At 48.9% G+C, this 25,002-nt stretch overlaps 2 protein-coding genes across 2 annotated transcripts; both read left to right on the top strand.

Annotated features, from left to right (window-relative positions):
* The first annotated feature begins 7,783 nt into the window (after positions 1-7,783).
* Positions 7,784-9,390, top strand: FOBCDRAFT_295950 (uncharacterized protein). Its single transcript, XM_054705732.2, has 4 exons — positions 7,784-8,112; positions 8,177-8,464; positions 8,523-8,653; positions 8,706-9,390. Exons 1-4 carry the CDS (start codon positions 7,833-7,835, stop codon positions 9,282-9,284), a joined length of 1,278 nt encoding a protein of 425 aa, XP_054561707.1. The 5' UTR covers positions 7,784-7,832; the 3' UTR covers positions 9,285-9,390.
* A 5,246-nt stretch (positions 9,391-14,636) lies between these two features.
* On the top strand, positions 14,637-15,808 carry FOBCDRAFT_295943 (Rhodanese-like domain-containing protein; the record flags this gene model as incomplete). The annotated part of the gene is made up of 2 exons (XM_054705731.2): positions 14,637-15,622; positions 15,703-15,808. 2 exons carry the CDS (start codon positions 14,637-14,639, stop codon positions 15,758-15,760), a joined length of 1,044 nt encoding a protein of 347 aa, XP_054561706.2. The 3' UTR covers positions 15,761-15,808.
* Between the last annotated feature and the right edge of the window lie 9,194 nt (positions 15,809-25,002).

Here is a 25,002-nt window from a genome sequence, read left to right as displayed (position 1 = left end):
ACAATATCAACAAAAGCGTATCTATATATAGGAATCTCCGAGAGTAGTTGGCATTGATCTGGAAAGCGGCACTGGATTCGCGTTTCTATCACTCATACATGGTCTGTAACAACGATAGGGACAGAGACGCCAAGGCTAAAGAAAAGCAATGTGCTTATTGTGGAAGAACGTCGGATTAGCTGCGAGGGGATCCTACGGGCAAAAGAGAACCATTCAGGCCGTTCATAGCCGAAGGTGCAATCATTGGTTCTCGGGCCTGTTGACGAAGGATCAGCCTACCTTTGACACTCCCAGGCCCCGGGTCCTGACTACGAAGTCGGGGCGATAGAAACGGGCCATTTCGGATGTCACAAGCCCGACGGATATTCGGCGTTATAAGTTTTTATTCCCATCTTTCTTTTGTGGTAATGGGCTTTTTTCTTCTTTTTTCAGGATATCCCATAGACAAGTGGGTACTACGTATCACAGGCGGCTTGTGCGATTAGGGACGGACTAGGAAAGGAAAGGCAAGGGCAAAGGCGATGAGGTCAATTGATTTTTCGGCGATTACGGCGACTCTACGGTACGGTCAAGGCCGGGCTAGGGGCGGATTAAAGACAGAAGAAAGAAGAAGGGCACAAATGGCAAACGGCAACATGACCGGATCTTCAGTGCGTTGGTGAATTCGTTGTAGATAACAACAATGGTCGGATCTCAATGTACGCACGTGGACCGGACGGAATCAGTCACAAAATAACACAAAAGTATGCTATGATATAATGATATGATGTTTACATCATTCTTCAAGTCAACCATCTTTTGCCAAACAAGGCCAACTACACAATGCTCGATTCCGGAAACCATTTATTGGAGCCGATTTGAACTAAGGATATGTTAACGTACATGATAAGCGAGCGTCGCACTTTTCTTAACATTCTAGATAGAAAACATTATAAAAATATAACAAACTATTCAAACAATTAAAACTACTTATTATACTCTTCCCCAGATGCCTCAACCACTACCTGACAGGTCCTTGCGTTATGTCCAGTCTTGCCGCATCTTCCACAGCGCCTTTCCCTCGGTCGCGCCGAACGTCCCCGACCACCGCTTCTCGACGATTCGGCCACTACCTGCGTATCAACATCCATCTGATCAATTAGTTCCTGACCTTCCCCTACTGTCAGTACCCTTCCTTTCTGTAATCGGGTTCTTTTTGCCCTGCGGCGCCGGCTTAGTGCCTCAATTTCCCGTCGAAGTTCTTGGTTCTCAGCAGTCAATAAGGTAACCTTATGATGTATTTTAGTTGCTGCCTTTGCAAGAGACTTTGATGCTCCTATAATTGACTCTGGGGAGCTACTCTTATGCCGTCTAATTCGTCTTTCGAGGTATTCAGACTGAGATTCCACCTCGCGAACTGTCTTTGGTGTCTTTGAAACCCACGAGGTGGATGCGTTAGCCTCCTCCTCAACAGGTGTTGAAGTCCGTAGCTGCACATTCAGCTTTGAAATCACACTTTCTGGGTTAAGAGGAACAAGCCCGGCTCCTCTAAAACCGCCTTTGATGTTACTCTCTGTCATAGTTGCTTGGAATGCGGTGTGAAAGGCCAGAAAGAACTCGGTCTTGGAAATATAGGTTACAGACTTTCTGATAAATTGCTCGATTTCTCGACCATAGGCTTTTTTAAGCGGCCCAAAGCACCCAACATCAAGTGGCTAAAGTAGATAAGACGAATGAGGCGGCATACAAAGCGTGATAATCTTCTTCTCCTGGCAATATAGCTCGAAGTCAACGGAGTGGTGACTTTCGTGGCCGTCGAGGATTAGAAGACGATGGGTACCAACTAATCGGTTAGTTGTACATCGGTCAAAGTGCTTTAGCCACTTAAGGCCCGTGTCGTTATCCGTCTAGCCATTTTAGGTTATTATAATAACCTAGTTGCGCAGGAGGTTGCATTCTTGATACCAGTTGCTAAGATGATTTTGGCCCGCAACCACGATAAACGGCTCGATCGCCCAGCCTGCCGCATTAATCGCCTGGATTACTGTAACCCATTCACGGTTTCCAGGCTGTACTGATTTAGGTCGTCCATGCCTTTCAGCACATGTAACAACCATGCCGCTTGAGATAACGCCCATCATAAAGCCAGTCTCGTCAAAGTTCCAGATATCATCTGATTGGATACCATATTTCGCAATTGTGTTCTGTACGAGCTTAAACCACTTACGAATAACGGTCGGATCTTCACATTTGGCCCTCTTATAGTCATATCTCCGCTGAAAACGTATCTTGAGCAATGGTTGTCGCTTGACGAAGTTCATAGCCCAGCGCGTGCCGACGCGTGGCGCGTCGCGGGCATCAAGCAGTCGATTGGCCATTTGTTCAACACCACTCAATCGCGGGGGATATCCTCGTGAGTCTAGGGCGACGATGAACCCAAGAAGAGTATCTTCTTCTAGATTTGATAACTTTCGTGAGTTAGGCATAGTATCGCGTCGAGGTTGAATCCCTTGCTGGCGGCGACGTAGCCTATGCTCATTAACCTGATAGATATTTGCAGCTCGTCGGGTGCTTAGTTTTGGGTTATTTTGAAGGGCTTGAAGGGCAAGAAGAGTATTTGCCTCAATATCAGACTGTGGCATAGTTTATGGTTGAGAATCAATTGATTAAATGAAAAGTAAGATGTAGGTGGGAAAAGTGCGACACTCGCTTGTCTGCGACGCTCGCTTATCATGTACGTTAAGGCTATAACCTTTTCAGCTATTTAATTAACCTAGGAAGGAAAGGAGAAAATAAATTAGTAACGTGAATCACTAGTATGTGAGCCAGACAAGTATGTGAGCCACTTTTCTTAGCCTTCAAACTAAATATTACAACAAAAACACCACAAACTAGCTAATCAATTAAAATTACTTACTATCCTCTACTCCAGATACCTCAATATCCTCCTGACATGTTCTTGCATTATGTCCCGTCTTGCCGCATATACCACAGCGCCGAACCCCCGGTCGCGCCGACCTTCCTTGACCACCACTCCTCGACGATTCGGCCACTACCTGCGTATCAACATCCATCTGATCAATTAAATCTCTTGCTTCTCCTACAGTCATCATTCCTCATTTCTGTAGTCGGATTCTTTTTGCCCTTCGGCGCCGGCTTAGTATCTCATTTGCCTCTCGAACTTCTCTAAGCTCAGCCCTCAATAAGGCATTCTCATGCATTATTGCCTTTGTTCCCTTTGCAAGCGACTTCAGAGCTCCTAATATTGACTCTGGGGAGCTACTTTGATGCCTTCTGATTCGCCTATAGAGGTATTCAGACTGAGATTCGGCCTCGAGAACTGTCTTTGGTGTCTTTGAAGTCCAAGGCTGAGCCTGGCTGGCCTCCTCCACGGGAGGTGTTGGAGTCCGTAGCTGAACATCAAGCTTTGAGATCACACTTTCAGGGTCAAAAGGGACAAGGCCAGCTCCTCTAAAAGCCCCTCTTATATTCTTTTCGGTCATAGTGGCTTGAAAGGCGGCGGCAAAGGCAGGAAAGAACTCGGTCTTCGAAATGTGATGTACAGACCTTCTGATCAGATCCTCAATTTCTCGGCCATATGCCTTTTTAAGCGGCCCAAAGCACCCAATATCGAGAGGCTGGAGTAGATGAGACGAATGAGCCGGCATACAGAGCGTAATAATCTTATTTGCCTCGCAATATCTCTCAAATTCGACAGAGTGGTGGCTTTCGTGGCCATCAAGGATCAGAAGACGATAGGAACCAACTGATTGATCAGCTGTGCGTCGGTCAAAGTGCTTTAGCCACTCAAGACCCAGTTCGTTATTTGTCCAGCCATTTTGGCTCATTGCAATAGCCCAATCGCGCGGGAGGGTAGGTTCTTCATGCCAGTTAGCAAGGTGATTTTGGCCCGCGCCAATGATGAACGGCTCAATCGCCTGGCCTTCCGCATTAATCGCCTGGATGACTGTAATCCATTCACGGTTTCCAGGCTGCACTGATTTCGGTCTTCCAAGCCTTTCTGAACCTGTAACGACCATTCCGCTTGAAATCATGCCCATCATAAAGCCAGTCTCATCAAAGTTCCAAATATCATCTGATTGGATACCGTATTTCGCGATTGTGTTCTCTACAAGCTTAAACCAATTTCGAATAATAGTCGGATCTTCACATTTGGCTCTCTGGTAGTCATATCTCCGAAAGAAACGCATCTTGAGCTCTGGTTGTCGCTTGATAAAATTGTTAGCCCAGTGCATGCCGACAGGTGACGCGTTGCGGTCAGCGAGGAGACAATTAGCCATTGCTTCAACAAAAGACAGTTTTGGGGGAAACCCTTGGGAATCTAGCTTTAGAATAAAGCGAACTAAAGTCTTTTCTTCTAGATTAGATAGCTTTCGTGATCCTGGTGTCCAGTCGCGTCGGGATTGAGCGCCATTCTGGCGGCGACGTAATGTACTGCGATCGACTTTATATATATTTGCAGCGCGTCGGGTGCTTAATTTTGGGTTATTTTGAAGGGCTTGAAGTGCAAGAAGGATTCTACCTTCTTTATTAGGTTGTGACATACTGGGTGCTTGAGAATTATTTGATTAGATACTGATGATGTAGGATGAGGGATTTTTGGCTCACATACTTGTCTGGCTCACATACTTGTGATTCACGTTAGCACTACTGCGCAATATAAACAACATTGTATAGTAATTCAGCTGTGAAAGGTTGGAAATTGGTACCCCGCTTGTACTTCTGTGATGACAGGGATAAGGTGGGGCGGGGTACGGATTGGAGCCCCTTGAGCTCTTAGGAGATAGTAATCGCGGACACGCTGTTGCGAGCAGAGTCCCACTTAGCAATGGTCTGATCAACAATGTCAAGATCCATCAGGCTGTAACGACGGAATCACCTCCCTTCCCGGGACCCAACGTTACGTCGGATTATGTCTCTTGAAACATAAAGAAGATCATTTGGTCAACGATCAACGCTCGGGCCTCCTTCGAGCGTATGGCAATTGGTGGGATGCCCCTGCAAACTTGCAGTTAGCCACCTCAGCTCGACAGAGGCAATGCGCAATATGGCTGGCAAAGTGCATAGCTGCGTTAGCGTTGCCGCAGTTTTAAGTTCCAGGCAGCAATAGTTTAATAACCTTTGAGCAATCTAAGTTAAAAAACTGCCGTATCTTTCGGGTTCATCCACCTTATCTGTCGCCATACATAAAGCGACTCGTCGGTATTTATCATAAGGTGAGAGAGAAAGCTCGGTTACGGCCAACACCTGTAATTCAGCAGGACGTTTCTTCTTTGAGGGCGAATCGGTAATACAGATCACCTAGTCAGGACTCGCCGATCTCCGCGGAGCGGGCCGGTTTGCCCAACAACGACTTGAGCCATTGACCAGGGTGTTGATTGAGTTGAAGCAGGGGTGACACGGTGTGTTTTATGGGACGTGCACGCTCGCACGGTTCATGGTGCATCTTTTGTCCACCAGATGTGTGACTGAATTGAATTGATCGCCAGCCTGGAACTTGCCAGCCAATGATTGCCCATTCAAGCCCCTGTTTTCGAATTGCCCGCCTGTATTTGTTAGTTTGTGACAAGTGGCACTGCACGCCCGATGGCCCTGTGCATTAGCTAGAGGTCAGCTGCCGGCATTAAGCCTTGTGTACGGAGGCGCATGTGTCGAAGTCTGCCTTGCTTACCCCATCGAGAGGGCTGTTGGGATCAGCATACTGTGCAGCTAAAAATAGCCTACCCTATAACACTTTAAAGCTTAAATAAAATAGCTAAAAACGTAAAATAATGACATTTAATAATAGTATATGTTACTTAACTTTACCTTCATATATTTATATAGGAATTTTAACTTTTTTTTAGTTTAGAAAGCTCTAATATACACAGTGTAAATAAACTTTCTTTAATAAAACCCTGAGGAGTTTAATTATAATTTTAATGTTAAGGTTATAAAAAGTCCATATAGTTAAGTGTCTTATTATAATGATAGCAATTTTAGGCTTAGTCTGAATTTTATATAGATATTTTAAAATTAGCCTTTAAGGTGAAAAGTGGGATGATCTGCTCGCTTATCTGATCCACTCGCTTATCATGTACGTTAGACCGAGGTTGTTTTCTCTTTCCCCTAAGAGCTACAGAAACTGTCGAAACCGGCCGGTAATGCAGAGAGTTTTAGGCCAGCTAGCTCCATCGCGTTATAGTAGTCTCTGATATCCCTCGGCAGGTTACCTTTCAGCTGTGGTTGAATAGCTGCCTTATAAAGCCGCCAGAGCAGCATCTGGTATTGCTCGTTCAATTGAATATCACCCTCCATAATATTACTGATTAATTTATCTCATATGGTTATTCTCTGCGACTAGATATACTAAAATAGTAGACGTTACTGTTGAATGGAAGGCATAGCTGGGATGTCACGTGTAGGTCAGGGATTTCAAGATTGCGTATGGAAACAGTCAGGGACAGATTTTAACACATCACAAGATGAATACACAAATCTGCATCAAAGGACCGAATACACGTAATGTGCAACAGTTATTATGCTTACGTTCCTACTCATGAGCCACTGTATGCTGCATAACCACACCTCAAGTCGGCGCTAGTTAAACCCAAGCACCAATCAGCGACTCGGCTTCGACTAAAGCGATAAGGGCGCAATTTGTTGACCCCGCAACCCTAATTTGGTAGAGGATTTGACTCAAATCGCTTGCGAATAATACCTAGGGTGCTCGTGGAACCATTGTGTACAATATAGAGAGCGATGGGTGCTCAATGGAAAGGGATCAGGAGGGAAAAATAGGCGCGTACTTAGACGCGTTGGAGTCACTGAGTCCGGGGGTTGCGGGTCAGTGTTGAGGTCCGTTGTTTGACAGATCGATGGCTATAACCCGCCCTCCACTGTAAGCCCTAATACAACCACTTCACCACAATCTCTGCGTCACTCTTTATCTCCCAACTTTGGAGTTACATGCTGTGAAGCGTGATGATATTAGGTTGACGTCAATATGCATTGCAGGAGGCGCTAGATTGAATGCCTCCCGGTTATAAGGATACTAGTGGTTTGTTGTCCCTTACATAATGGGGCGTGCGATCGTTATAGCAGTGATACTCCAGTCGGACCCAGGTATAAATATGTATATGGGACCCAGAGCAGGGAAGAAACTCAACCAAGAACATACACATATCCAATGAGACACATGAGAGAATCAGGGCTCGTGACAGATGTTATTGATTGTCGACTTGATTCTTTGTTCGATCTGTCAGGGAGGGGTTGGTTCAGTTCCCCCTTCTTTTCTGGATACAAGAATAATATCGTGATAAAGGAAAGTGGGGCCCATTCCTGTTTGATTAGTGATAGCGCCTCGATAAAAGAAACATGTATTTTGTGGGTCCCCGGATATATCAATACCGAGTAGCGGGGAAAACACCAAAAAAAGGACAGAACAGAGACAGAAGCTCCTGGGGACTAGATTGATCCTCAAGTGTGAAAATTAACCCTATTTTAATTGGATATTAACCCTACTCGCGTATCTAACAATTCCCAGCCGCCAATCTAACATGAACAAACCCCACTTCAGGGCTGTTCTTGACCAATCGTAGATCGTTATTTGATGACATAGGGATAAGCGCGCACACGACATCGCAGGGCCAAAGACAACCGGGGCTAGGCTCAGCCATAACGCGACATCGCAAATTTACTATACTAAACACAAACAATCATCTCTTCATCCTTCCATTATCTCTCATTCTTTGTCTTCGCCCTTTCATCGCGCGACTCTTTGTTTGCCTCTGGAAGCCCCTCCTTCTCTCCACTCCCGACACGGGCATACTCAACCGCATCAAAACGCCACAATGAGCAATCGAAAGCGCTCGCGCTCCGTCGGGGAGGAGAATCGCGCAGAGTGTCCTTTTACAATTTCTTACGCGCCTGACCCATCGCGAGCAGATCAGGGTCGTCATAAGAACAAGAAGCGGAAGCGCGACGGTCAAGATGACGACAAACGAGTTCAGATTCAAATCTCTCCTTTCTCTCCCACAGGCAGCTTCAAAACCCTCGACACTATGGACCTGTATTATACAGTCGAACCTGGAAAGCGATGGCAAGATATGACGCGCTACAACAGCTTCGTCCGTAAGTATCCGACGAATCCCGGCGTCTTCCAAACTGTGAGGGGCTTATGGCTAATTCTTGGCAGTTAACAGCATCAAGTACTACAGCGAGGGCTTCGTCTATGTTGCCAACGAGTCAACCGTCGAGCACCAAAAGGCCACAAATAATGGCAAAGGTGGTTACAAAAAGTCTAATGATGAGTGGGTTGCGCGCATCCTCGAGATTCGCGCTTCCGATGAGCACCATGTTTATGCACGCGTTTACTGGATGTACTGGCCCGACGAACTGCCTCCTGGTACCATCGACCGCAACAAGACAGTTCAAGGCCGCCAGCCGTATCATGGTACTAACGAACTGATCGCCTCCAACCACAGTACGTTCTAGAATGCTTAGCAATATCGTCCTGCAACGCAACTAACCGATTACTTCAGTGGATATCATCAACGTCGTCAGTGTAACAGCACCCGCAATCGTCAACCAATGGATTGAGTCAGATGACGAGGAAATCCAAGGCGCGCTTTATTGGCGTCAAGCATACGACTGCCGCAAACCACAACTTTCGGTATGTTGCGCGATAGCTCCCCTTACCTTCGCGTTCACTAATATTTGTACAGTCCGTTGGCATCATATGCAAATGTGAAGCCCCCGCGAACCCCGATAAGATGCTCATAGGATGCACGAGCTCGGAGTGTGGGCAATGGATGCATCACGAATGTTTGACTCATGATGTTCTTATGCAAGTTTATGGACGACTCGGCACCGACAAGCCTCATCGAACCGAGGCTGCGATTTTGAATGAGGAAAAGGCCAAAGCTACCCGTCCTCTATCACCAACCGATGCCGAGGAGAAAGAGACCCAGCCCACGATCGATGTCCGCTCTGGAGAGACTCAAGATAATGTACACGTAAAGGAGGTTGTTCGAGAAACACCTCTAGAGACCAAAAGCTCAACGCCTAGACCAACGCCATCGAGATCTATCACTGCCGCACCAGCCAAGGGGTCAGCCAAGCGGGGCCGCAAGAAGAAGACTGGGGATTATAAGCCGTACGCAGGACTCTTTGAGGCTAACCTCAAGATGCAAGAAGGGCCTACAGCGTGGGAGATTCGTGACTTACGCGAAAACGTAACGGGCGGCGAGAAGTCCTGGACGGAGAAGGCCTACTGTCTGATATGCGGCACTGGTATCGAATGACTACTCAAGTAAGGGACCCCATGACTACACTGGATCTGTTCAGGTGAACCCATCGGGCTTTCGAAGGTGAAATTTGAGATTGCGTAGGCTAGTTGTTTGGCTCCCTACGTGGCTTGTGGGAAACTCACACCTGCAATATCACCAGCTCAACCTAGTTGCCTTCTCGATACCACCCAGGACCACCTAACGCATAACTCCACCTAATGCATAACCAAAATTTCGCTCGCCATACAAAATCCAAATTTTGATGTCCACAAAAATAGGCCCGATTCTCAATTAATAAATGAGGCTTTGGAGAAAGTTTCTAGAAAATTGCCCAACTTTTACTGTCTGTGGTTTTTGACCTCCCGACCGCTCCGTGTGCACTGGCAGCGCTTTGCTACGACCATAAAGTCATCACTTTCATCCTCTGACCTGACGCCCAGTTCAATTACCGACTCAGCCTCCTCATCCACAACCATCTCCATTACTACCTCTTTTGAGTCAGGAAAAGCTTCTCCAGCCACTAGATTCGCCACCAGACCTATGAATCGTCTATTTGGGATTGGTACCGCCTTTCTTTTCTTCCCTCGCCGCACCTGGGCCATCTGCTCCTCGAGGCCAGTAATCCGCGCATTCTGAACGGCAACCTTCATCTCTAAACCTTCCAGCCCCTTTGCAATCTTACTGTACTTCTGCCTGGTCGGACGACTTCGGTGCTTGGCCATTTCCCTCACTTGCCGGCTCGTTTTCGGCGTATCATCTGAGTGCAGTTGAGGAGGGCTCGGCGTCTTGAACTCTTCCAGCAGTTTTTCTTTGTCCGGTTGAATTTCTGGATGTGCTAGAGCTTTGTAACGATTTATTGGCCAATTTCCAGTAAACCTCCAGCCGGATAAGATAATCTTCTTCCTCATGCCCGCTTCCCTCGCTTTCGCGTATGCCCGAATAAAGTTGACTTTGTCAACCGGCTTGAATCGATCAAACTAGCCAGCTTTTGGAGTTCTTTCCGATACGCACCTTTTATAACATTAAAAATTCCATTATCTAATGGCTGCAAACCATGGGAACAATGTGCTGGTAGGTAACAGCAGTAGACGTTGTTCAGAAAGCACGTCGCCATCCACTCGTCCTGACTGCTTGTTAATGGTCCTATAGCGGGTAACTCTGCGGCGAAAACACCAAAATGCTTACCTGCGCATGGCTCCCGTGGCCGTCAAGGATAATAAGTCTCGCATCCGACGCATCACGAGGCTCCGTTTGGGGTAGATAGACGTCTTTCAACCATTCGAGAGCTATATGGTTGTCGGTCCAGCCGTTCGGGGATGTGATGTAGTGCCAGTCCGCTATTAATTCGAATTCGTTCAGAAACCACTGTTTCTGCAGCTCTTTCCCTTTAAAGATAATTCCCGGTTTTAAAGAGCGGCCAGTTGCAGTGACAGCCTCAATAAACGAGGTCCACGTGCGCGACTGAACGCCTTTCAACATCGCCTTCTTCTTCGGGTCAGAGCTCCCGATTACGAGGCTGTCCAGGCCTCATGGACAATCAATTAGCTATGCCCTATAAAAACCCATAGAGCACTTGTAGAAGACTTACCGAAACCCACCATTATACCGCCCTCGTCCACGTTAACCGTGTTCTCAGGCTTGATCCAGCCGTACTCATCCTCCCGGATATCGAAGTACCAATTGACCGCCTTCGGAGTAAATCCGTCAAATCTGGCGGCTTCCTGACGTTTTCCAAGCTTGGTAGATAGTTGTAGGTGACGTTTGACGAATCTCGTAGTCCAGTGCTTACCCAGAGGCTTGTTATCGCCTTGTTGTTTGAGGATGGCCTCGACACAGGCGCGGAGCTGGCTGTGCGATAGAGCATAGCCCAGAGACTCTTGTCGCAGCACCCAACGAAGGAGTGTCTCCTCCTGGCTCTTTGATATACGCTGGTGGGCCTGGATCCGTTCATTCCTGCTCGCTTGACCGGAAAGTCGCCCAGAAAGGGTCGACCGAGGCACTCCACGTTTCTGGGCCGCCCCCGTCTGTGACAGGCCTCTATCAGTAATATCGAGTATAGCCTCAGCTACGTCATCTTCGGTATAAACACGGCGAACCATTGCGAAAGGAGTTCCGACAAGAAAATTAGGTGAAAATTCGGCTCAAGTGGATGGAGTCGCGTGGGGTAGATGAGGAGAAATGCGAAAGAATTCAAAGTGCTAGAGAACTAGGCCACAAGGCGGAACGGGGAAAAGTCAAGCCGATATGAAAATGTCACGAAAACTGCTATACAACATTGGTATAGGTTTGCGAGTATCTACGTTCTTGGCTGAATGCGATGTACTTGAAAATTCGGAGTTTGTATGGGAAGATTGAAATTTTGGTGGTCCATTAGGTGGGGGTGCCCACTAGGTGGTCCTGGATGGTATCCAGAAAGCGAGCCTATCCTCTTGGCTCTTGGACAAGCGTCGATAAGGGTGGACCTGCTCTTTCACGGCCCCGCGGCCGTTAAGTCTGTCGATTAGAGTGCTCCGAGGCACTCCCCGTCTATGAGCGGCTTGAGGAGGTGAAAAACCATTAACGTACATGATAAGCGAGTGTCTCAGACAAGCAAGTGTCTCACGTCACTTTACACCTAAAAAGCTGACTTTTCAATGCTTATATAGAATTCAGGCTAAGTCTAAAAAAGCTAAAAGCTGTATAACTTACTTCTAACTATATAAGAAAGCTATATACTTTATAAGAGAATTATAGCTAAATTATTTATAGAGTTATTAAAGAAAATCTATTTATACTGTATTTTAGCAGGTTTTTTATATAATATAATATTTAAAAAAATCTAAAAAATAATATCTTAGTTTTAAAAGCTATACTACTTAAAACTATAGTTTTTAATATTTTCTATTATTTTATTTTAGCTAAAAAAGTGTTATAGGGTAAGCTGTTTTTAGGTAGCACAGTATAGTGAGACACTCGCTTGTCTGAGACACTCGCTTATCATGTACGTTATCTGTTGAATACTGGTGAAAATGAGACCGGCTAATTGGCTGACCGAACTACCGGTCAGAGAGCTGTCTCAGCTCTGTAACAACCTCTTAGATAGGTCATTACTGAACAGATAGAAATAGGGTTCCAACCCAACTATCGGACAGAGAGTGGAATACACACAATAGACCCCTGTATCTGACATTATCAGTAACATCCAATATGGCCTCTGCCATGTCTTCCTCTGTGTATTTCCATCGAAGTCTTGACCTAGGCATTTTCATATGTTGTCGCAGATAAAGGCCAAATAACACAGAAAAGAGCGGTGAAGAACTTGATGATCGAATTAACACTATTTCCATAGCACGGTATGCATACATCGCGTACCCCGCACAGCCTTAGAGGGCTACAATCGTTAACTCCAATCATTTCTATAATCAGCAAAGGCATTGTCCTCCAAGTAGCTATTTATTTTGGCTAATATTTGTGTAAGTGAAGTTGATGAGTTTTGGTGAAGCTTTTTTTATTTTGCTTGCCGAAAGAGGGGTTATGCCGAAAGAGGGGTTGTGGATGGTAGGCGCCAGGTCAGAGGACGAAAGTAACGGCTTTAGGGTCGTAACTAAGTACTACTAGCGCATACAGAGCGGTCGGGAAATCAAAAAACCACGCAGAGAGTAAAAATTATTCAATTTCTTAGGGTCTCTCTCTAAAGCTTTGCTTTTTAATTGATGACTTGGTGTTTTTTTTTTGCATGAATTAAAATTTGGATTTTCTATCGGCGGAGCGAAATTTTAGTTATCTTGTAAGTGGGGTTAACGTGGTTGATAAGCAAGTGGGACAGACAAGCAAGTGGGACAGCATACTGTACAGCAAAAAATAGCTTACCCTATAACACTTAGCTACCTTAAATAAAATAGCTAAAAATCCGAAAAAAATATTTTTATAAATAAATAACTATAGATTATATAAATATATTTTTTGTAGATTTTTAGCTATTTTATTTTATATAATAAAGCTTATTTACACAGTGTAAAGAGTATAAATAAGCTTTTTTATATATAATTTAAATAATAAATTAACTATAATTATTCTATTAATAATATAGCTTTTTTATATAGTTAAATATATAACTTTTAAACTTTAGCTATTTTAGGCTTAGTTTGGATTTTATATTAGCTTTTAAAAACTGGCTTTTAAGGTATAGGTTAAGCTGTCACGCTTACTTGTCTGTCCCACTTACTTATCAACCACGTTATCTATTGTTGGATTAGTGATAGCGCCTCGATAAAAGAAACGCGTATTTTGTGGGTCCCTGGATATATCAATACCGGGTAGCGGGGAAAACACCTAAAAGGACAGAACAGAGACAGAAGAAGGAGGACGAGCTCCTGGGGACTAGATTGATCCTCAAGTGTGAAAATTAACCCTATTTTAATTGGATATTAACCCTACTCGCGTATCTAACATCTATTAGGTGGTCCTGGATGGTAGGTCCTATCGTTATCGTGGCTCAAGGCTTGATCCCTCGTTAGGATGTAGCCCCCATTTCCCTATCTTGTGATTGGTATGAACGCTAAAAGTGTGGAGGCAGCGGGAATGATTGCCAGAGCTACGTCGTATGACGCGACATGACGCGTCGCGGTTTGTCACACGATCTCAACCTGCAACTCTTCGGGTCTTATGAGGAATGTCCAAGGCTTCTCACACGATCAGCCGCAAAACCTTCGATCGCCGCACCGGCAATATGGAGGAGACGAATGAGTCAAAAATTAAAACGATGCCTTTGGACCTTTTGCCAGATTTTTTTAGTTTTTTTAGATGTTGTCGCCTGATCAAGATTGTCGGATTCGCAAGTACCGCTTAGAAATACCGTTGGGACTGGTCAAGGATCAGAAAGGTAGAAGACTAGGCCATTGTTTTGCAAAGATTAATATGCTGACTTCGCTAATTACTTGGGGTAAGTCAGGCCCCAATGATTTTAGATGCGAAAATGTAGTAATGCCCAGCTGGAATGTCCTTGTCACAAGACCGGGCGTAGCCGTTGAATTGTCTGGTAACTTAAATTATCATGACCAAAAACTTCGGGATAGCCAAACCGTCATCATCCACACATATTGAGTCGGATTTGGTTAGACATGCGCTTCTGGGAGTACCAGATTTTTAGCGCTCAAAGCACGTCGCTGTTGCGTCAGCATTAGGATGAACGGCACCATTTGGTTCATTCCTAAAGCTGCTGGGGTTCTTCGTATGTCCGCTTTAAAATGCTTTACACACTTGCTAGCTCCTACTGTATCTTCCCTTGCTGCATGGCTACTACGAAAGCTACAGCTTCAGCCCTGACGCTCTATTATTGACTGCCACTATTTGTACCGCCTGAGAAGACGAGAATTGATCCAGTACACAATGGTAGTAACGGCAGGTTTCCCTATTCTGACTGGTTGCTTGCGCAGATATAGCCCCCCGACGTTCAGACCATTCCTTGGTTGTCACAGCAGGCTTTATTCGCCATCGCCCCGCCGCTCGATATCATCCTATCTCACGAGTCCGAGGGAGTTGCACAATGCCATTAAGATGTGTCCATCGTCGGCCGCCTCACTCGAACCACGGGTTATTCCCTTGTGCGTCTCCTGGTTTCCAGACAATGACCAGGAGAGTCGCACCGGTATCCAGACGTTCTGCCAGAAACGGATCCCAGAAGCTCGCTTTTTCGACCTCGACATTGTTATCGACACGGAATCTCCGTTTCCTCGTCTGCTACCCAGCGCTCTGGGCCTCGCGAGCTCAATGAGCGGGCTGGGAATTCGCAAAGAGGACATTCTGGTAGTCTACGATACAAGCGAATTAGGTATCTTCTCGGCACCACGGGTAGGATGGATGTTGAAGGTTTTTGGCCATCCGAAGGTGCACATCCTCAATAATTTCCGGCTGTGGGTGGAACAGGGCCTTCCGACAGAACAAGGGGAGATGTCTAGCTTCAAGCGCTGCATCTACCCGGTTCCCACGATAGATAAGGGGAAGATTGCTACCTATGAAGAAGTTCGCGAAGCAGTCATGGACCATAATAAAGAGGGTAGAGAGGGCATACAGATTTTGGATTCACGATCGAGCGACGACTTCAGCGGAAAGTATCCGGGGCCACGGCCAGACTCACTCTCAGGACACATGCCCGGTTCGATAAATATCCCATACGACCTGGTGCTGGATACGGAAACGAAGGCATTCTTACCATCTGATCAACTTGCGAAACTGTTCGAAACGAAAAGAGTGGACCCTCTCAAGCCGATTATCTCAAGTGGGACAAGCATCACGGCGTATGTGATTGAGACAGCGCTACAAGAGGCACAATGGGGCTCTTCCGATTCACGCAAGGTTTACGATGGAAGCTGGAGGTCAGTTTATCGCCTTTACTACCCGAACCTTTTATCATGTCTTTTGTAGTGACTGTTAGAAACATAACTAATTATCTCAGTGAATGGACGCAAAGAGTACGGGCATCGGACTATTTGGTTCGGAAGACGAATCCTTAACGGACAGTACGGAGATATCGCTTTCATGGACTGACACGTGGATTTAATGGCTTGGTTAAAAGCGAAATAGGTATGTCATTTCCAGTGGAGAGGAAATAGGAGGCGACAGAATGAACAGAGTAGATTTTCCTCTCCCCTTTGACTTTGTTATTTGCATTGTCTTTCATTCAAGGGCGAGTTGCTTCAACAATGATAAAGAACACAGGTTCTTTTACATATCTTTGGCATGTTCAGGGACCCAATGCCGTCACGGCTGCCTAGTTCTCCAGCTTTTGCTTAGACTTGTCTATCCTGATATGCTATCCTGATATCATCTTTGCTATCATGCTATATCCGATATAGTATATATCGGATATCGGATATCGGATAAAGTTAGGCTCCCTTATCCTGATGTCTATCCCGATATCTGGATAAACTGCCCACTCTAATTAGCCAGATTTCAACTTCTCGCCTGATAGATCTAGGCAATTGATAGGGACGCATCAAGAATTGATAGGGGCGCATCTGCCTTAGGGACGCTCCAGTTTTGCAGCCTCTGATTCGTCACCCACTTTTTTGTTAGTGCAAGCAGAATTCTGCTGACGCTCCCGAAGTACCTGAGCTTGGCTCTCTCTAATCTAAATGAGCGGATGATCCAACATCAGTCTCTCACCATCAATTATTAGGTCTCTCGTCATGCTCCAGTCGGAGTCATCTTCTAGCTCAGAGAGCAATTCAAGACGTCGCGCTCGAAGCCCCAGTCCTAGCTGCGAATCGAGTTTCCGAAAAACGACAGCGGCACAGTCGACAAGCCAGTACCCCAAATCGGCATCAGACACGCAGCCAGTCGGCTATTCTTAGAGTGGGGAGAACGGCAGGAGTACGTGCTAGTGGACGGAAGACACAACCGAGTATTCGGAGACGAAGGAGTCAATGGGAGCTGTGGAACAGCGACGAGGAGATTCTTCCTTCAATCACGGTAAGAGACGACGCAGATAGCTGCTCTAAACAGAATCGTTCTGATTCTGTATAGTAAATAATACCGTGTTAACACCTTTACGCAACCTGTTTTCAAGAGGATTGGCCCTAGTTGCTTCTTTTATGTTATGTTATGCTATGTTATGTTATGTTATGTTATGTATATTTTTCGTCCGGGGGGCCGGAGGCCCCAAAAGTCCCCTAATGGGGCACAGGACGTGCTGGGCTAGAGAAAATCGGATCTATCTACATGCCTCGAAATCCAATTTCTACAAACGCGTCGACAGACCACGCACTATCCAGCATATCATCGGCACACATGGCGCATCGTATCGAGCCTGTTACCCGTCAACGGGATGACCAGGCGTGGCTGCTAGATTGCAGCCGTTCAAAGCCTGATGTCAAGAAAGCTGGGATCAGCCTATGCACGCGGCAGCTCGAGACTGCCTCAAATGTTCTCGGCCGGGTGAAGGGCGAGTCAGCGCCCTTCATCTGGCCGAAGACATGTAAGAGAGAGAAGTGTGACAAAAGAGATATGAACAGATAAAGAGGGAAGGAGAGTCGCAAGTGCGTCTCGGGCCACGGTCGCCTAATAGCGAGGGCAGATCTTTCTAAAGAACGCACTGTTCTTGGACAAGTCGACAAATTTGGTGAAATCTTTTCCTATAGCGAAGTTGACCGCTGCATTCGGTGAGGGTGCCAGTCTCATCCGATGGCGCGGCGGCACCTTTCTGCAATAGAAGATGTGATCCGGTGCTTTGCGTCGGCCGCATGAGCAGACCAGGCGTGCATCGTCGTGGTCGAATCTCTCGTGGTACGCAGCGAAGTCTCCATGGAGGGATCTCGCTGCCAGCAGATGGTGCAAGGCTACACGTGGGAGTGATAGCTCCGGCGGGCAGCATATAGTCGCCTTGAGATTGAGTTTCTTGTACTGCTCAGGAGCGGAAGCGGACCACCATGCCTTGAATGTGTCCTTCGGTTTTTGTCTTGCGATCCTTCGTAGGTAAGCCAACGTTGAGCGAGCACCTTCGGGCTCGGGGAGTGATGATGCTGCTTTTGCCAGTTTGTCGGCCTGTTCGTTGCCAGGGATGTCAGTATGTCCTGGTACCCAACGGACCTGGACGGCTCCCTGCGATGTCACCAGAGCCTGGAACTCGAGAAAGATGTGTTGAGAGGAGTCGGATGGTGTGCCTTGCAGGCACGTGGCGGCTGCCAGGTTATCTAGGCAGATGAAAATGTTTTGTGTTGCTGATTCTCGCAGGTTTAGGGCAGCCTTGAAGCCCTCCAACGCCCCGGTAGCTTCAGCGTCAAAGACCTCAGCAGGTCCAAGGCGACCCGATCCATCAAAGATAGGCAAGTCGTTCTGGTGAATGGTGAAGCCATAGCTTGCAACCCCTTTCTCGGACAGAGAGCCGTCCGAGTAGACGACCAAGGTGAGTGGGTCGAGTGACTTGGCCCAGCCGAGGAAAGCCTCGGCTGTCTTCTTTGATGCTGTCTGCAGCGGCGGCATCTGTTCTTTTTGGAACCGTTTCTGGATGAGCTTGGGACGCGCGCACTGCCCGAGAAGCTCGTCTGTGCGTCGGAGATGTGTTCTAAAGCTGCTTTCTGCTTGTGCTTGGTATCTGCGTTTGATGAGATCATGGTAAGTAGGCTGACGCGGTGGCGCCGTTCTTCTCACAAGAGGATGGGTGTCGTCGAGTGATTTGAGTCATGCGGAGAACCTGAGTCGCCTTGCTTCGAGCAGTTGATCGACTGGCGGTATCCCACTTTCTCTGTGTAAGATGGTAATAGGTGTCGTTTTCCAGACGGGCACTATAGCTCTCATGGATTGATTCAAGGCCTTGTTCATTCTCTGTATGAGATGCTGGTTACTAGATGATATGTCTTGGTTGGGCTGGCTCCATCGCGGCCTGTTAGTGCCCGGGTACCACGCTTCAGATCCGTAGAGTAGCACCGGCTCAACACAAGCTCTGACGGCACCTCGCACGGCACTCGGAAGAGGGCCATGTATCGTGTTAGTCAGTCCCCTCAGGTGATAGGCGACAGCCTTTGCCTTCGCCGCCCACTTCTCGACATGGATGCGGAATGATAGCCTGCTATCAAGCCAAATGCCAAGCCAGCGCAGAGCTGATTTGGGATGTTTCTCGACATCGCCGTGGCGTACTGCCGGCGCGGTCCTGAGCTTACTGCGGGAGAAGTGCATCACTTCGGTCTTCTTTGGGTCGAAGGAGACGCCATTTGCCGCGCCCCAGCGCACCATCTCGTCGATGGAGCTAGAAGCCATGGCGGTAGTCTCGTCTAATGTGTCGCCTATAGATAGGATGGCCGTGTCGTCTGCATAGCCAAAACGACCTTGAGGGTTTCCTAGTCGGTAGATTGGTTCAGTGTAGAGAAGAAAGAGGATTGGCGATACCGGCGACCCCTGGGGGAGGCCGCATTGAAGAGGAGAAGAGGGCGTGACAGTATCTTGATACCTGACACGAGCAGACCGGCCGCTCATGAAGGAGCCGGCCCAACGAGCCAGATGGTCAGGCCAGCCTTGCTCACGAAGGCGCAGGACGAGCCTGTTGCGCATGACGGTGTCGAAAGCACCTTGGACATCCATCGTGACTAGAGTCGCCACCTTCTTGCGTGCAAACGCTTCTTCGATATCATGGATCAGAGCTGTCACCAGGTCTGTCGTAGACCTCTTGGGAAGCGCTCCAGCTTGTTGCGGGTGAAGGACGCTGTAGTAAACGGCTGCCCAGGCTAGGCGGCGTGCAATCAGTCGCTCTAGTCCCTTGCCAAGGCAGGAGAGCAACGAGATAGGCCGCCATGCCCGTGGCTCAGTGAGGTCTCTTCGCCCCGGTTTCGCGATCATGACCACCTCCGCCTCCTTGAATGGTTTCGGATGATGGCCTGCGGAAAGGCATCCTTCGAACAAGCGGCGGACATGTGTCCCGATGATGTGCCATACGGCTTGGAGAAGATTGACGGTGATGTTATCTGACCCTGGCGATGTATTGCCTGTCTGGATGGTCGCACACTGCACCTCATCTAGCGAGACCCTGGGCGAGAAAGGAATCAACCTAGAAGGAGATACTGGTGTCCAAGCGTTTGCGATGTCGTCCTCCGTAGTTCTTCGTTCCAGCGTAGCCTGTCGGAGTGCGTTGGCTTTGTCCATCTGGGTTTCGTACACGACGTTGTCAACCTGCAAGGGCGGGGGCTGAAAGGCTCCAGGGGATTTCAACCATCGGACAGCTTTGAAAACAGCGCTACTGCTGGAGAAGTTGTCGATGAGGTTACGCCAATACTGCCTCTTAGCCCGACGGACCACACGATGAAAGTCTCTTTTGGCGATCTGAACGTCCTGGTTGAAGCCGCAAGGGTAGCTTCTTCTGATGGCCCGGAAAGCAGCCGCAGCGCAGGCGCACTCCTCCGTCCACCAGGGGGCTGGGCGTCCGCCTTTCCGCGCGGGCCGGCCAGCTGCTTTCGCTGCTGATGTTAGTAGACTTACAAGTGAAGACGCGAGCTCGTCCAGCTCCGCAGGGGTCGAATCTGTGAGGGGGATTTCCGTGGCTCCCAGTTCTACAATCTCGACGAATCGTTTAAGCTCGTGTTCCGTCTTAACTCGGATCTTGGCCGGTTGTACCGGAGTCGATCTGATGTCAAGGAAGGTCAAGCTGAGCGTGAAGTGGTCGGAGCTAGTGGCGAGATGGTCCTCAACGGTAGCTTCGGCCAGTGGCATATTGGTGAAGGCCAGGTCAATCGTGTTGCCGTGTGGATTTGTCGGGATATCTAGAGTGTTGAGAAGGTTGAGGTCATTCTCTGACGCCCATCCTGCTACCTCATGGCCGCGGTTCGTCGCTTGGCCCGTCTGCCAACTACGATGCCTGGCATTGAAATCGCCAGCAACGAGGCAGCGCTCCGGAACAGGCCAGCGAAGCAGCGTGTTTAGGGAATCCCTCTCGTCGTTCTGGCGATAGAAGTTGACGATCGTCATGCCATTGATCGTGAGCCAGAGAATATCGCGAGTTTGAAAGGGCCGGATCTGGTCGGCGAGAAATCTTGGGTCTCGCCTGACATATGTCATCACTCTAGGCCGAGTGTCGTTGCTGTTCCACATGTCGACTGGTGTGAATGTGTCGTATGCCGGGTGAGTTTTGGTCAGAAAGCGGGTCTCTGTATGAGTCGTCCACGGCTCCTGCAGGAGTACAATGTCATATCGTTCCGAGTCGGCCAGCGCCAGGGCGCAGTCGTGGGCCGGGGGGATCTTGCCGACGTTGGCCTGAAAGATCCTGAGCGGCTTCTTGTCGTTCCTTCGTGTCTGCGAGTGTCTATTCCTAGTCATGAGGACGAGTGATGAGAACTATTCGGCGCTTTCGCGGTGAGCCCGGCCTGGGATGCTCAGGCTCCTCCTCTGCTTCGTAACCGACCTGGGGCGTTGTGGCCACCATGATGCACGATGGTGCTCCTGATATAGCTGGGCTTGGGGCACGAACGCTCGGCTGCTCTTGTGATGCGGCATCCTCGCCTTGTCGTTCATACGTGATGTTATGGGCTTGGTGCAATTCCGGTTGTGCTTCTCGCTGTCGTTGTCCGGACATGTCCTCGCTGTTCTTTGGTAAGTCGGCGCAGCACGCCGCGCACTTTCTTCGGTCGAGCTGGGCACCTGTGAAAGTTAGCCAGGTGAGGGCCCAAGCAGTTAATGCACTGTTCTGGCGCGGCGCAGTCATCAGTAGAGTGGCCGATCTTGCCGCAGCGTTGGCAGACTGGCCGTCTATGACAGTTGCGGTCAAAGTGAAAGCCCCAGCACGTCTCACACTGTCTTAGCCGGTCAGTTTTGTCGACAAGTCTGGCCATGCTGCTGCCAAACAGCGACCAAAATCTCTTTGTGGGCTTCAGAAAGGACACAAGTAGGGCCTTGGTCAAAGGGTTGTCCGAGAATTGTCGCGCCGGGCGTATGTCAACAGGCTTGAGCCCCGTCTGCATTTCTATCTCGTCGCTGACGATGCTGTCACTATCCACCTCATTACCGTGAAAGTCGGTCAGTCTTTTGGGAAAGTCTGAGACCACATAGGTGAACCATTCTTTGTTCGTTTCTACTGCTATAGGTTTCAGTTCAGCGGCCCATTCAGCCTGCTTTTCTACAAGAAAGTCGCGTGTTGCCGAGTCGGCAGCCAAGACGGCCCATCCAGACCGGACCTGTAACACCTGTCGGATCTTGTCTGAGACGGCGCCGAGTTTCTCCCGGATTAAGGTCCGGATGGCATAGCCACTGTGGGCCCTGGCCGGGGCTCCGGCTTCTAGACGGATGAAGACACGGAGATCTTGTCGGAGTGGGGCGATGGTCGGCTGTTGCCCTTGGCGATGAGGTGGGTCGGATTGTCGGTGCTGCTGTTGTTGCTGACGGTGTTGCTGATGGTGGCGGTGGGCTGGGCGAGTGTGGGCAGCGGGAAGCGAGATAGCGGCGACGCTGCTGTAGCTGGGCTTGAGGGTCGTAGGTCCGGAGCCGGAGAGCTCTCGTTTCCAGATGCCGAGGAAGCTGTCAGCAAGTTGTCTAGCGAAACGGCGTTGCGGTCCGGTAGCGAATTGCTGAGCCGCTTCTTCAAACTTGGCGCAGAAGGTTTGAAAGACCATCAGCTTGGCGTTGTACTCTTCCGCGTGTTCTCGCGCGAGATCATTGGCCGACTCGATAATAGAGATTGGTTGTTGTTCAGAGATCGATGGTGAGTTGGCACGCGCAGCTTCTTCCGTAGCTGCAGCAGCGGTGGCGGCGATAAGTGGTGAGGATGGAGTCTGGATCCCTAAATCGAAGGGGTCTGGGGCAGCGGGCGGGCTCGTCGAAAACGAGGCCATCGCCGCGGCTTGCGACTGCGCAAAGCGCAGGTTGAGTCGTTTGTTGTGCACTTGTTAAGGATTTAGGTGTAGACAGTGCCACTTTCTTAACACTTGTATGCCAAGAAAGTGTGATGACAAAGGAAGGTGTATTAGCCATCCAAGAACCCCAAGCACGGAGGATTCAGGGTAGGCTATTAACAATACCGATGGGGCACCACAAAAGGGTCAAGATGGTGCCTACGACAGAGAGGGAAGGTAGATGGGTGATTCGGAGTATGCTTTGGGTGAACAAGGAGGTGGAAGCCGAGCAGGTGCCGATAGACTCCCCAGACGTGACGGCAGCGGTTGTTCGGCTGCCAGATCGTCTGGTCTTCACGGCGTCTGTCTACGTACCTGGGGGAGACGCCCAAGCTCTACAAGACATATGCGCTAAGCTTCGTAAAGCTATTAAAGAGGTGAGACAGAGATCGGGGAGAGCGGTAGATCTGGTCATTGCTGGCGACTTTAACCGCCACGACCAGATGTGGGGCGGAGACGATATATCAGTGGAGAGACAGGGCGAGGCGGATCCGATCATTGACTTAATGAACGATTTCATGCTTAGGAGCCTCCTTCGCCGGGGCACAAAGACATGGCAAAGCGGAGACTACGAAACAACCATTGACTTGGTTCTGGCGTCCGAGGAGCTTGCGGACACAAACATCAAATGCGCGATACATGGTACGGAGCACGGGTCGGACCATCGCACGATAGAGACGGCGTTCGACATTTCAGTCCCGGCACCGAAACAGGAAGAAAGACTTCTGTTCAAGAATGCACCCTGGAAGGAGATCAATAGTGGGATTGTTGAGACGCTGAGAGTTAGGCCAGTGGGAAGCACGGTGCAGCAGAAAACGGACAGGTTGATGTCAGCTGTGCTAGAAGCAGTCCGAGCACTGACACCCAGAGCCAAACCGTCGCCATACGCAAAGCGGTGGTGGACCCATGATCTCACACAGCTGCGGCATATATACACATACTGGAGGAATCGAGCCCGAGCCGTAAGGCGTGCGGGCAGAATGCTAAAGGTCTGGAAAATACGGCAAAGGCTGCGTCGAAGCAGTATCACGATGCCATCCGACAACGCAAGAACAATCATTGGAAGGAGTTTCTGGCGGATAACGATAATATCTGGAAAGCAGCCAAGTACATGAAGTCTGGGGATGAGGCAGCTTTTGGGAAAGTACCGCAGCTCGTCAAAGCAGACGGAACAGCAACAACGAGCCATAAAGAGCAAGCCGAAGAACTGCTAGCCAAGTTCTTCCCGCCATTGCCAGACACTATCGAAGACGAAGGACCGCGACAACAGAGAGCCCCAGTAACGATACCCGACCTGACTTTGCAAGAAGTGGAACGTCAACTGTGGGCGACAAAGTCATGGAAGGCACCAGGAGAAGATGGACTACCAGCGATCGTCTGGAAGCAATTCTGGCCGTCAGTGAAACACGACGTCCTCGCCATCTTCCAGGCATCACTGGAGGAAGGCGTGATACCAGACCAGTGGAGACATGCTCGAATCATCCCACTCAAGAAGCCAGGTAAAGATGATTATACGATTGCGAAAGCGTGGAGACCAATCTCGCTTCTCGCTACGCTGGGTAAGGTGTTAGAGTCGGTAGTTGCTGAGAGGATCTCCCACGCGGTAGAGACTTACGGACTTCTTCCGACTAACCATTTCGGTGCGCGGAAGCAACGATCAGCGGAGCAAGCGCTCATACTTCTACAAGAGCATATCTTTTCAGCATGGCGCTCACGCCATGTCGTAAGTCTGATCAGCTTCGACGTTAAAGGGGCATACAATGGCGTGTGCAAAAAGAGGTTGCTGCAGCGGATGAAGGCGAGAGGAATCCCAGAGGGTCTCTTGCGCTGGATCGATGCCTTTTGTTCAGAGCGGACTGCAACCATTGTAATCAATGGCCAGAGTTCCGAAAGCCAACCTCTACCACAAGCAGGACTCCCGCAGGGTTCGCCCTTGTCGCCGATACTGTTTCTATTTTTCAACGCGGATCTAGTGCAGACTCAGATCGATAGGAATGGTGGTGCCATCGCCTTCGTCGACGACTACACGGCGTGGGTATCGGGACCGACAGCCCAGAGCAACCGGAGAGGAATACAAGCAATAATTGACAAAGCTCTCGACTGGGAGAGACGCAGCGGTGCGACGTTTGAGGCGGAAAAGACGGCGATCATACATTTCACCAGGTACACAGGCAGAGTAGACTCAGAACCATTTACTATTAAGGGTGAGAGAGTCTTTCCGAAGGATCAGGTCAAGATCCTGGGGGTCATCATGGACTCACGACTTCACTACAAGTAACACATTGCAAGGGCAGCGACGTAAGGCCTTGAGGCTGCGATGGAACTGAAACGACTGAAGGGAATGGCCCCCTCGACAACGAGGCAGCTCTTTACAGCCATGGTGGCTC

The sequence above is a fragment of the Fusarium oxysporum genome, chromosome VII (assembly GCF_013085055.1).
Source record: "Fusarium oxysporum Fo47 chromosome VII, complete sequence".
In the NCBI taxonomy this organism is placed as follows: Eukaryota; Fungi; Ascomycota; class Sordariomycetes; order Hypocreales; family Nectriaceae; genus Fusarium; species Fusarium oxysporum.
This window is presented reverse-complemented; position numbering and strand designations above follow the sequence as displayed.